Consider the following 12,549-nt stretch of genomic DNA (forward strand, 5'->3'; position numbering starts at 1 on the left):
CGTTCGCCTGGATGTAATTTCCGCCTCGCGGCAAAAGTTGGATCGAGTTCAACTTCATGATTGGCTACCATGCCAACTTCCGCCGCGCGGCAAGCCTTGCCGCGTCCTGTGGGCACGAGGCATTTCACTTTTCACGTTTCCGCCCTAGGGAAAAAGTTTCATGATCGACCCTCTGAACACAGCCTAGGAAAGAGAATCGCCAAGAGGGGTCACGTGTCCGACCTTGTGATTGGCTGACGGAAATGTGCAAATTTTTACATTGCGACTTCAATGCGTGACGTCGACACGCGTCACGCGAAATGACACGAACCACTGATTGAATCAGTAGTTCGTGTCACTTCGCAGACTTCGCATGACGCGTGTCGACGTCAACGGATTGAAGTCGCAATGTAAAAATTTGCACATTTCCACCAGCCAATCACAAGATCGGTCACGTGACCCCCCTTGGCGATTCTCACCTCTAGAGGTTCTCTAGGGTGCGTTCCGTTTCACGCATGGACTGCATGGGACGACAACGCATCGCATGAGCGCATGAGCTTGTTCCGTTTTTCCTATTGCTCTTATGCGCATAGAAAAACGGAACGAATTCATGCGCACAGCTACGCGCTGTTTTCAAATAAATATGGCGGATGAAATGCCGGTTGATAATGTGCTTTCTGTGGTTGCTTCTGTTATTTGCAACCAGCTTGATGATTATGAAAAAGATGACAAAACTTCTTCGTCATCTAGCAGCAGTGAAGAGAATTCTAGCGAAGAAGATGATATATGCACATTGTATGCCATATTGATGGTGAGTGAGACGCGGGGTGAAACTTTCCTGAAAGAAAAATTAAATGATTATGTGGAACGAGTTGTTCCAGGATATTCTAAAATAATTTTTAAAGAACATTTTAGGTTTGTACGAATGTATTTCCTATCACACTAAAAAAATATAGGTCTGTAATATGTTTGACTTTGATTATTTTACAGAATATTTCCAGAGACATTTCAAATAGTTTTAAGGCTTTTAAGGCCTGCTTTAAATGTCACAAATACTCGTGGAAGGAAACAAATATCTCCTGAGAAACAGTTTATGATAACTTTATGGTTCATGGCTACTCCAGATTCATATCGGTATTCGATTATGTTGAAACCACTAAAAGAAATAATATAGTATTGCAACTGTAAGAGCATATCTAGGAAAATTTGCTTAATACGTATAAATATATATACACATAAGGAAATTGATTAATTCATTTTAGTACATGCATAAGAAAATGAACCAATCCATTTGTTTGTACATATTTTTATTTACATGCAAGTTTGTTTAGATAAGCTCGGACTATCATTTTGTGTACAGATCTGTATGCGTTAAATTTGGTGTGGGAAAGGCTACTGCATTACGCGCTGTGAGACGTGTAACATACGCCCTCCATTGTCTAGCACCACGTTTTATAAAATGGCCAAGAGAAGAGGAAGCTACTCGTGTTATTGAAGAATTTCAAAAAGCAAAAGGTTTTCCAGGAGTCATTGGAGCTGTTGATGGCTCTTTTATACAGATACGAGCTCCTCAAAAAGATGCAGCTTCCTACATTTGTAGAAAAAATTATCATGCCATTCACCTTCAAGCTGTGTGTGATGCTCGAAGTCTATTCACACATTGCTATGTTGGCCATGCAGGATCTGTGCATGATGCGCGAGTTTTTAGGAATTCTCCTCTAGCTGATTTCATCCAAAGGCCAGATGAATATTTTCCTTCAGATTCTCATATTATTGGAGATGCAGCATATACACTTCATTCACATTGCATTGTACCGTTTAGAGATAATGGACACCTTACTACAAGGCAAAAGAATTTCAATTATTGCTTATCATCTACTCGCATGGCCATTGAAAGAGCCTTTGGACTTCTGAAAGTAAGATTTCGAATTTTACTCGACTGTTTGCCTCTGACTGATATCACTAAGATACCACAATTTATTATTGCATGCTGTGTAATGCATAACATCTGCATACAACAAAATGATCATGTTGACGTTATTATCTGTCCCAACAATGAGAATATTGTTCCTAATATAGCAGCAAATATAGATTTGGGTATCCTAAAGAGAACAAGAATTATGAACGAATTGAGGATGAGACTTGAAAATGAAAATAATTAGCAGTTATTATGACATACACCGTGCACATTTCATCTTTTTCGCTAAAATTCTTTTCACTGTTACTAAACGACGAATATGTTTTGTCATCTTTTTCATTATCATCAAGCTAGTAGCAAATAACAGAAGCCACCACGGAAAGCATAGAAACAGTCTCGTTTGTTTAGGAATGCCTATTCATTTAAGTTGCACGCGTATCGGAGCATATTCAACATATTTCTTTTTAATTATTTACTACTTTAACACGGCCCAATTTATATCCGAAGCATGCGTTCTAAATATACCTCTGTGTGTACAATTATTAAAAGAGTTCATATCAAAAGTAATTATAAAAAGAAAATAAAGTTTTAAAACTTTATTTTTTTTTATAATTATATGTTTCATTACTTATTGTACAGATTGCATTAAGCAATCTTGTTTGTTTATATATACAATTATAAAAAGGTAATAAAGGTTTTAAATAAATGTTTTGAAATGTTTACTTTTATATTGCACATGCATTTATTCGCAATTTTAACAAATTACAAAAAGTATGAGTATTGGATTTTGAATATTTTGTTTCACTTTACAGTAAAAAATGTATACATATATATATATATATATATATTTCTTGGAAAGAAAAAAGGACTAATCAGTAAATTATAATTATTAGCAATTGCAATTTAGATATTTTTAACGATAAAAACGACTTTATATTAATTATGTTAAAGAACAAGTACAATAACTTGCAAAAAAATAATTCTTACCCATTTGTAAAATATAATTGAAAAATCATATCAGTTCAATTCAGCTTATAATTAAGTAAACAAATAGGAAACTACATAAAGTAACAGACCACCTTAAATGATACACTTTCATAAAATATATAAGAAATATCAAACAACGTTAAGCTTATTAATCTACTAATTTTTAATCTCGGTGCATAGTCTGATATGAATATATATTTATCTCAGATACGCACATATAAAAAACTAAATAATATATTTCACTTATAATTAACTAAAAGAATATTGACTAGCGTGATGCAGTCTAGTATAAAAGGACAACCCTGTGTAGTTACTATTAATCACAACTGTTAAAAATAAGAGAATATCAATAAGTTTGCAACTGAAGCTTATTACACTTATTGGTGAGCGCAAATAAAAGTTCTATAGAATAAGCTCTTACTTGCGTTCAGCAATTTTAGACAGTATTTCAATCAGAGATTGCTGGATTTGTATTCTCTCTTTGTGCATTGTCCATTGCTCTTGATTAATCTGCTGTCGTCTATTTTCCTTTTCTGCTATTTTTTCAAGTCTCTGTTTTTCTCTATCCTCCCTGTCCTTCTGCTTATTTTCTTTCATTTCTGTGATAAATGATTCCAAAATTGATTCCACTCGCCTTTTCTTTAATCTTGGTTCATCTGTTTCTGTTTTTTCTGATAAACTGGAGGATGAGCCTGAGACTATTAGACCATCGCTACTGGCTATTGATGCAGGTACTATCCAGGCCTTTTCTCCAAATATTGACTCCATAATAGAGTAAAAAGCCCAGGAACTTGAATGATTACCTGATTTTTTGTTGCTGTCACTTATATTTTTATACGTTCTTTTTAGTCCAGACATCTTGTTTTGGCATTGAGTAGCATTAACATTATAATTTGCCTTCTTCATTTCGTTAGCAATTTCCAGCCATATTTTGTTGTGACGTTTCAAACCCAAAGCAAACTCAGATTCCTTCTCTCGGTAGGTCTCCAAAAATAAAAGAACTGCCTGATCTGGCCAAACAAATGAGTCCTTCTTGATTTCGTTTGCCATACATATGTCTGCAGACTCCCCTGGTTCTTGTAATTCTTTATTGACTTCGTTTGCCGTACCTGTGTCTGCAGACTCCCTTGATTCTTGAAAATCTTTATTGATTACCGCCATACTTCGCCTCTCACTTTCTCGGGCCACCAAAAACTTGATGACTTTCTCATCTGTCAAAATAAAGCAAGATTTTAATTACTCAAGATATTTTAAAAAGTACTATTTTAAAAAAACAATACTTTAATTGGAATTCAATGCTTTAAAATTAAATAACAATTATTTATTATTCAGGCTCTTATTGAGTTAATCAAATTAATAGACTTATTAGTGGCTTAAGAACCTACCAAGCTGTTATTACTGATAAAACAATTGTACAAAATAACAATAACCTTTCTCGTAATTAATACAATTTATGAACTATAATAATAGATAATAGATAAAATATCTTTTATTCGACAAATGTTTTATCGAACCTATTTAATTTGATCTTTAATGTTAATCGATAAAAATAATATGTAATGACATAAAACATGTTTTGTAAACATGTCTTTTATCGAATTTGTAATGTATCCGTATACTTTGAATTTAGAATTCCTTTTCTCTCATTTTTCAATGCTTATGAAAAATTGTTTAATACCATATCAGCAAGTATAAATTTAAATTTATTATTCTATTACTAATAAATATAAAATTGAGACATTTAATACACTAATAATGATAAATGGTTATTAACAGTTTAGTACAACAAAAAATTAATAATTATTAATTACGAGACTGTCACAATAAAGAATGAGAGATAAGCAATATTAATTATAATATAATTGGATTAAATACAAATTTTTACACATGAACTGCTTTAAAAACATTTGCTGATCATGGCGTTAAAAAATAAAACGGAGAAAAGAAATTCTATATTCAAAGACTGTGGATTCAGTAAAAGGCATGTTTACAAAAAATGCTTTGTCATTATACACAATCACATTGTTTACATCAATCAATATTGATAAAGACCAAATTAAATAGGTTGAAATGTTTGTTAAATAGAAGATGTTTAATCTATTATTATAGTCTATAAATTGTGTTATTAATTGCGAAAAAGATTATTGTTATTATGTACAATTGTTAACAATGACAACTTGGTATAGGCTCTTGAGTTCCTAATAATTATTGTAAGTCAATGTTTTAGATATGAAATTTACTTCACATAAATAAAAAATACAGTTAAAATAACCATAACAATGAATATTACACTCTTTTATAAGGACCCTTAAAATTTGAGGTTAATCACAACTTTTGACGATATTAACACTTACTGCCAGTTATTGCCGCCTGGAATTCTGTATCGGATACATCAAACTGCCATAATTCGTTATTCACATAAACTTCTAATTTTTTTAAAGACATTATAAATAATAAATTGGAAGAACAGTCCCAAACAATAATCCTTCACTTCCCACCTCATTCCCGCCATAATCCTCCCACCACTAGCGCATAGACAACGCATGGGCTGCCTCACCTCGGGAGTTGAGGCAGCCCATGCGCTCTTCATGCGCTAGTGGTGGGAGGAATCTAGGAAATTTTATGCGCTACCAATGCGCGCATTAGGTGAAACGGAACGATTGCTTCTGCAGTCTATGCGCATGATGCTTGAAACGGAACGCACCCCTAGTCAGCTCCCATGTGCGTAATGAATTCCAATACATTGACATCATCACATGCAGACCGCGGTCCGATTCACGCTCTTAAAACCACTATTGATATCATTCTACGTTTAGGCATAAACAAGAATAGAACGACGCCAATAATATATTTTGAACGAAAATTGGACTACGCTATATAGAGCGGTCTTTATTCTTTTATCTTCTATTTAATATTGTTTTAACTCTTTAAATACTGCCTATCCTAGACAGTACAAAATATTTTTAAAAATTTATCAAAAAATTCATATATTTTAAATATATATATAAATATTTTGTACACATTTTTATGTTTGAAAAACAAGTTCAAAACGCGTAAATACAAAAAAATATAATAAACATATTTAATTGTTTATATTAAATTATTTAATTATATATAAATATTACACATATACATATACGAAAAACATTTTTCAATACTTATAATAATTTTTGCATTAATTTTTGTATCTTTATAAAAATTTTATACAAAATCTTTACAATGCACATACTTTACATTACAATAGTGTAATGTAGGGAAATAGTTCCCATACAGCATTGTAAAAACATTGCAAAATATTGCTGCAATGTTTCAGCAACATTGATTTGATTTTAAATCTGAAGAGCATTGATTCAACGTACTATTGTAATTTTCAAATTAATTAGATCGTCAAATTTATATCAAGTATAAATTTATAACAGTAGTAGAATGAGAGGCACAAGAACCGCCATCTGACGAGCTGGAAACGATAGAACGTTGGCGGGAGGAATAGCGTATGAACATATATCGTCGCACAGCCACCAATAACGGGTGACGCCAACTCCTCCGATACTCCGACGCTCCGGTGGCAAGGCGATTGCGCGCGCAATGAATCAGACCGCGCCAGTGTCGTGCATTCCTGCGGGGAAGATGTCGAAGACGAAGAAAGTGCTGGACGAGGCCCGGGAGATCCAGAATCCCGAGCTGGATCTCGCGGACAAGAGTATCGCAACGTTCGAAGAGATGCCGGGATTGCGTGAGTCTCATCGGCGCGTCCTCGCGCGCGCGTCACCGCGGATCGCCAAATTAGGCAACTTGTCGCCCGCGGCTGGTTCTCTTGCTCCGCAATCCGCGTCCACAGCCATCTACGCGTGAACCGGATCACGTGGGCGCGTTGGCGCATGCGCACGCGTTCGTTTGCTCGCGCCCTTTAAATTTGACACTTCTTTCCAGTAACGGGATTCTGTAACTCCTTAGCGACAATTCGGTATCGTTACAGCGTCGTTGCGCAGATATTATACATGATAGAAAAGCTGCGCAACGATACGTAACGATATCTCTAGCTGTCGTTAAGAGTTACAGAATACGGCTCCTGCAAACACACAAAGTTACAGTTATATAAATGTTAGTTGTAATTTCCCATTCAACAATGCAACTGTTATATAACAGTTACATTGTTGAGAGAGAAATTAAACCTAACATTTATATAACTGTAACTTTGTGTTGGCTAGATTACTTCCTTTTAATTGATTTTTTGAATTTTCAATTTGTTTGAATCGCTTGTAGCACAATTTCATACTTGCCTAAAATGGCGCAAACGATTAAAGATACATGATATGTGAACGTTGAAACTTAATATATTAAAATATTAATATTTAAACAGAATTTTTTTTTAATCATAAAATTATTTTTATTTGACGAGAACGACATATGATATTCATTCTTAAGCTGCAAATAAATTTATAAAAGTCTTTACGTATTTCAGTAAATATGATTAACGTAACGAGACTGACTCTAAGTCACAATAAAATTCAAGGTGAGACTTATCTTTAAATTTATATTACCGAATAATAGAGGTGTACGAATCAAACATTTCTGAGGTCGAATCGCATCTTTGATGATATGTTCGAAAACGAATTAAATCGAATTTGAAATTTTGATGCCGAATCAAATCAAAACTCCTTGATTCAAATAAAAATAAAATTTGAATTAAATTTTCCTGGATTTACATTGCATGCTAATTTAAACGTAATAAAATATTTTGAATGATGTTGCAGATCTTTTTTAATACACAAAAAAAATTGATCACAAGAACTTTGACAAATAATTATAAAAAAATGATATGTACTAAATAAAAATTTGTAAGATATAGATGCTATACCGATAATAAGTGTGAGGATATTGTACATACATACTAATAAATGAGTATTAGCGTACAAATTACAATGTTAAATATAATAGAGCAATTTTTTTTTAATTTTGTGTTCTACATTCTAAAATAAAATAAAATCATGATACAAATCTATGAAATGTTGAAATAAATTTACGAAGACGATTGTCCATCATGCACACAAATTTTTAAATAGCTTATAAAAATTAGAAACGGTAAAAAAAGTTTTGAAAAAATTGTCAATCAGGCATGAAAATTGGTACATGCTGATACAAGATTGGTTACATGGAAGATATAAAATAAATGAAACAATAAAAATGCGATTAATTTGAAATTGAATTGTTAATGATTTAAAATTTTTGAATTATTTGAATTCAAATTATTTGCACACCTCTAGCGAATAATTTAATCGATACATCATGATAATTGTGGTTATTGATACATAGCGGTGCCACCGGGTCTCGCCAATCTAGTCAACCTAGAGATACTGAATCTCTTCAACAATCATATCGTCGAGCTACCTATATCTCTATCGCAAATGCCGAAGTTGAGGATTCTGAACGTAGGGTCAGTACAATTTTGTAGAATATATTCTTCCTTCTCCACGTATTCTCTTATATATAGCTCTTATATATTACGCGATGGAAATTTATTCAAATGTTTAATTTTCCGTAGAATGAACCGGTTGGACGTGCTTCCTCGCGGCTTCGGTGCGTTTCCGGTCCTCGAAGTGTTGGACTTGACGTACAACAATCTCAGCGAAAAGAATCTACCTGGGAACTTCTTCATGATGGGTCAGTTACGCTTGTTAGATGAGGTAAATGTGTCTCTTTGCAAAACTTTCTACATTAATTTGTTCTTTCTTTAGAGACCCTAAGAGCGCTCTATCTCGCCGACAACGATTTTGAGTACCTGCCACCTGAAATCGGCCAGTTGAAAAATCTTCAAATTGTAAGAGGTTTTTTAGAGCTTTCTTTTTACAGCTTCATAAAAAAATATCCTGTTTCTCTCGACGAGATTGTCTCGATCTTTCGAAATATTTCAGCTCGTATTGAGGGAAAACGATCTGATTGAATTACCGAAAGAGATCGGTGAGCTGATACGTCTTAGAGAACTCCATATTCAGGGAAATCGTTTGACAGTGTTGCCTCCCGAAATAGGTAAATAGAATATGACGATGCATATAATTATATTACATATAGTAATAGCTAATGAGCAGAACATGTATCGTATAATTTACATTACAGGGAACTTAGATTTGGTGAGTAACAAAGCGGTATTCCGAATGGAATTCAATCCGTGGGTTACTCCGATTGGCGATCAGCTGCAAGTGGGCATATCTCACGTCATGGACTACATTCGCTCAGAGACGTATCGATAGTAGGTATTCTTATCGTTTTATTAAAAACTGCTACACAGCAATTTTTAAAAATTAAACAAAATGACAATTTTTTAAATATTCTTTTTACATGAATTTTATCGCGATTTTTGCGCTTCTAATGCTTTAATTAAAATTTTAACTAACATTGTGATCGAGAGATGCCTTGACAACAAGTATTTGTCACTTTTTTCAGCGTTTACAATCGACATCAAAGTGCCAAAGGCCCGCCACCTGCCATCGAGAACGATAAAAGCAAGAAAATTTCACGCGCTCGTTAATCTATGCTCGTTTTCACATCCTGACCAAATAATAATATCTCTGCCTAATCTTGTACGGAGATTATTTTTATAAGCCATATACTGCCAATAATCTGTTTATTTATGCTAATCTACGTCGAGTCCAACAGTGCCTTTTAGAAATAGGATTAATGACAAAAAGTATAACGCACATTAATAACATTGTTATGCATTTTTAATTGTCTATCAATTTAATATATACGTATATATATATGTTATATATATATATATATATATATATATATATATATATATATATATATATATATATATATATTAAAGATATTTAGGTTATTTCTTTAATTTAAAAAATATATGTATAAAAAAAGATACGTCAATCTTTCGTATTTTTTATTGACAATACTATGATAGTTAATTAGCAGCCTTAAAAAAATGCTTATTGCCAAAAACATATTCTTTGTAATTTTAAGAAATATACTTTTTTTAGAAATAATAATATATCGAATCAATAATCCAATGCTTTAAAATTTTAAATATTCAAATAATAAGAATAAATTCTGTCAAAAAAATTGAAAACTAACTTTTTTAACTGAGTTCTATTTTTATTCTATTTTTGCGATGCACTGTCAACGGTATTTTGTGGTGAAAAAATTCTACCTGGGAAAGTTCATTACATTTTTACATTTATTTTTGTCGTCTCCCTGGACAACGAGAAAGAAAATCGCGAAACAAATTTCATTCGTCTCGTCATTAATCCGCGTCAAACATTTCCGGTGCCAATAGCGCTCTTTTATCCCACCTATTGCGAGCTAACAAATCTTCAAAATGGTAAATATTGAAAAATACAGCTTAGAAATTTACGGACTTAGCAATTCAAAAATCATAAATCACGCTTTTTTGCATAATAAAATACCAAATTATTTTAGATTAATATATGTTATTACAACCTCCAAACGCAAACTCCAGATGTTATATTACTCACAAATTCAAAATAAAATGATATAAATTTATAGAGAGTGGGAATTCATATGGTTTATTGTGGCATTTTAACGATAAGGGATGTAAATTTGCGATAAGATTTATTAATTAATCGAAACCGATAGCGCGAAGTACTTTCGATCCACATCGGCCAAGGCGGCGTGCAGATGGGCAACGCCTGCTGGGAGCTTTATTGCTTGGAGCACGGCATACAACCCGACGGCATGTTGCCATCACAGACCTGCGGTACGACCGACGAGGGCTTCCAGACTTTCTTCAGTGAAACGGGTGGTGGAAAATATGTACCTAGAGCTGTTTTTATTGATCTCGAACCCACGGTGATAGGTAAGCTCATTTTGCTACGACGACCAGTAAGTGAAATGACAACACCGATGTGCCAATATTATATCTTCGTCGTCGCTCTTTAGATGAGGTGCGTACGGGAACGTATCATCAGCTGTTCCATCCCGAACAACTAATCTCTGGCAAGGAAGACGCTGCAAACAATTACGCACGTGGTTTCTACTCTCTGGGCAAAGAGATCATTGACCTTGTATTAGACAGAATACGCAAAATAGCCGACATGTGTGCTGGTCTTCAGGGCTTTCTCATCTTCCATGCATTCGGCGGCGGCACCGGATCCGGCTTCGCTAGTCTGCTGATGGACCGATTGTCCATGGATTACGGCAAGAAGGCGAAGCTAGAGTTCGCCATATATCCGTCACCGCAGATCTCCACAGCGGTCGTTGAACCCTATAACGCGATCCTGACGACCCATACCACATTGGAGAACTCCGACTGCGCATTCCTCGTCGACAACGAGGCGATCTACGATATTTGCCGACGCAATTTGGATATCGAGCGACCGACTTATACGAATTTAAACCGATTGATCGGCCAGATTGTCTCCTCGATCACGGCTTCCCTGAGGTTCGACGGCGCTCTCAATATCGACCTTACCGAGTTCCAGACGAATCTTGTACCCTATCCAAGGATACACTTCCCTCTAGCGACTTATGCGCCCATCGTATCCATCGAAAAGGCCTACCACGAACAGCTCACCGTAATGGAGCTTACCTCGGCCTGCTTCGAGCCGGCCATGCAGATGGTCAAGTGTGACCCGCGACGGGGCAAATACATGGCCTGCTGCTTGCTCTACAGAGGTGATGTGGTACCGAAAGATGTCAATGCCTCCATCGCGACCATCAAGACCAAGAGAACGATACAGTTCGTTGATTGGTGTCCGACGGGTTTCAAGGTTTCTTTTCTGGCGATATTTTTTCAGGATATTTTGCAATAATTCGTCACTTGTAGGTCATAAAAGTTTCTTAAAAGAGATTTCGGAATAAATTCCGATAGTTCAGCTATATACAATAGGCATATATTGATATATTCCGCTTCAGAATATTTCGCATGTTATAATCAAGCTTTTGATATTAATTTTGACATTTAATCTGATATTTGATATAATAGGTAGGAATCAATTACCAACCGCCAACCGTAGTGCCGGGCGGAGATCTGGCAAAGGTGCAGAGAGCTATGGCCATGTTGGCGAATACCACGGCGATCGCGGAAGCATGGAGACGATTAAACCGAAAATTTGATCTTATGTTCAGCAAACGCGCTTTCGTTCATTGGTAAATAATACTGATTTTTATTTAGACTCGAAATTAGACTCAACTGATTATCAACTGTACCTATTTGCGAATTGAAACGTTACAATCAGGTATGTCGGCGAAAACATGGACGAGAACGAATTTAACGAAGCCAGGGAAGATCTGGCCGCGTTAGAGAAAGATTATCACGAAGTCGCCACAGATACCCTGGACATCGGCGGCGAAGAAGTTTAATCCGAAAGACTCGCAGTAACAATCGCGTGCATTAAGAACGCATGCACTTTGGTGGGATAAACGAACGTTTCTTTTTATTTTTATTTATTTATACGGTTGTACCGTTTTTCTAGAATTTTTACATTGTTTTGCTGTCCTCTTGTACATTATATATATATATATATATATATATATATATATATATATATATATATATATATATATCGTTTTTTTAGATATACGAGTTTTTGTCTTTATAATATAATAAAAAAAAAATTGAAGCGCTTTACCTCGAATTCTTTGATCAAAAATTCGTAGGAAATTCTTAACAATGGAAGAGAGGGGAACAATGA

General features: G+C 34.6%; 4 protein-coding genes across 5 annotated transcripts; 3 read left to right on the forward strand and 1 right to left on the reverse strand.

The window, feature by feature from the left end:
• Nucleotides 1-531: 531 nt before the first annotated feature.
• On the forward strand, nucleotides 532-2,603 carry LOC105200690 (putative nuclease HARBI1). Its single transcript, XM_011168352.3, has 3 exons — nucleotides 532-894; nucleotides 970-1,113; nucleotides 1,340-2,603. Exons 1-3 carry the CDS (start codon nucleotides 563-565, stop codon nucleotides 2,139-2,141), a joined length of 1,278 nt encoding a protein of 425 aa, XP_011166654.2. The 5' UTR covers nucleotides 532-562; the 3' UTR covers nucleotides 2,142-2,603.
• Nucleotides 1,752-5,430, reverse strand: LOC105196436. 2 transcript variants are annotated; one of them, XM_039455822.1, is made up of 3 exons: nucleotides 5,239-5,430; nucleotides 3,306-4,095; nucleotides 1,752-1,889 (listed from the first exon to the last, which is right to left on the reverse strand). In XM_039455822.1, the coding sequence occupies exons 1-3, from the start codon at nucleotides 5,327-5,329 to the stop codon at nucleotides 1,841-1,843; spliced, it is 930 nt and encodes a 309-aa protein (XP_039311756.1). In that variant the 5' UTR covers nucleotides 5,330-5,430; the 3' UTR covers nucleotides 1,752-1,840. The 2 variants fall into 2 exon arrangements, with proteins under 2 accessions (XP_039311756.1, XP_039311757.1); XM_039455823.1 differs by lacking the exon at nucleotides 1,752-1,889 and adding an exon at nucleotides 2,808-3,210.
• Nucleotides 5,431-6,381: 951 nt separating this feature from the next.
• Nucleotides 6,382-9,465, forward strand: LOC105197269 (ras suppressor protein 1). The gene is made up of 8 exons (XM_011163565.3): nucleotides 6,382-6,617; nucleotides 7,347-7,397; nucleotides 8,198-8,318; nucleotides 8,427-8,545; nucleotides 8,620-8,702; nucleotides 8,797-8,911; nucleotides 8,999-9,131; nucleotides 9,326-9,465. Exons 1-8 carry the CDS (start codon nucleotides 6,470-6,472, stop codon nucleotides 9,408-9,410), a joined length of 855 nt encoding a protein of 284 aa, XP_011161867.1. The 5' UTR covers nucleotides 6,382-6,469; the 3' UTR covers nucleotides 9,411-9,465.
• A 145-nt stretch (nucleotides 9,466-9,610) lies between these two features.
• On the forward strand, nucleotides 9,611-12,376 carry LOC105196681 (tubulin alpha-1 chain). The gene is made up of 5 exons (XM_026136036.2): nucleotides 9,611-10,217; nucleotides 10,493-10,712; nucleotides 10,796-11,625; nucleotides 11,841-12,004; nucleotides 12,094-12,376. The coding sequence occupies exons 1-5, from the start codon at nucleotides 10,215-10,217 to the stop codon at nucleotides 12,215-12,217; spliced, it is 1,341 nt and encodes a 446-aa protein (XP_025991821.1). The 5' UTR covers nucleotides 9,611-10,214; the 3' UTR covers nucleotides 12,218-12,376.
• Nucleotides 12,377-12,549: the final 173 nt, after the last annotated feature.

The sequence above is a fragment of the Solenopsis invicta genome, chromosome 12 (assembly GCF_016802725.1).
Source record: "Solenopsis invicta isolate M01_SB chromosome 12, UNIL_Sinv_3.0, whole genome shotgun sequence".
Classification (NCBI taxonomy): domain Eukaryota; kingdom Metazoa; phylum Arthropoda; class Insecta; order Hymenoptera; family Formicidae; genus Solenopsis; species Solenopsis invicta.

What these genes read in the sequence shown, in the direction of transcription:
- LOC105200690 (XM_011168352.3), top strand. Translation starts at nt 563, where the DNA reads ATGCGCATAGAAAAACGGAACGAATTCATGCGCACAGCTACGCGCTGT. An exon ending in ATTTTTAAAGAACATTTTAG is followed by an intron (nt 895 to 969) that starts GTTTGTACGAAT and finishes ATTATTTTACAG; the next exon opens with AATATTTCCAGAGACATTTC. An exon ending in GCTACTCCAGATTCATATCG is followed by an intron (nt 1,114 to 1,339) that starts GTATTCGATTAT and finishes TTTTGTGTACAG; the next exon opens with ATCTGTATGCGTTAAATTTG.
- LOC105196436 (XM_039455822.1), bottom strand. Translation starts at nt 5,329, where the DNA reads ATGTCTTTAAAAAAATTAGAAGTTTATGTGAATAACGAATTATGGCAG. An exon ending in CCAGGCGGCAATAACTGGCA is followed by an intron (nt 4,096 to 5,238) that starts GTAAGTGTTAAT and finishes TTATTTTGACAG; the next exon opens with ATGAGAAAGTCATCAAGTTT. An exon ending in TCTAAAATTGCTGAACGCAA is followed by an intron (nt 1,890 to 3,305) that starts GTAAGAGCTTAT and finishes TCTTACTTTCAG; the next exon opens with AAGTCCAAAGGCTCTTTCAA.
- LOC105197269 (XM_011163565.3), top strand. Translation starts at nt 6,470, where the DNA reads ATGAATCAGACCGCGCCAGTGTCGTGCATTCCTGCGGGGAAGATGTCG. An exon ending in CGAAGAGATGCCGGGATTGC is followed by an intron (nt 6,618 to 7,346) that starts GTGAGTCTCATC and finishes TACGTATTTCAG; the next exon opens with TAAATATGATTAACGTAACG. An exon ending in CGCTCAGAGACGTATCGATA is followed by an intron (nt 9,132 to 9,325) that starts GTAGGTATTCTT and finishes CACTTTTTTCAG; the next exon opens with CGTTTACAATCGACATCAAA.
- LOC105196681 (XM_026136036.2), top strand. An exon ending in TCTCGAACCCACGGTGATAG is followed by an intron (nt 10,713 to 10,795) that starts GTAAGCTCATTT and finishes GTCGCTCTTTAG; the next exon opens with ATGAGGTGCGTACGGGAACG. An exon ending in GGTGTCCGACGGGTTTCAAG is followed by an intron (nt 11,626 to 11,840) that starts GTTTCTTTTCTG and finishes TTGATATAATAG; the next exon opens with GTAGGAATCAATTACCAACC.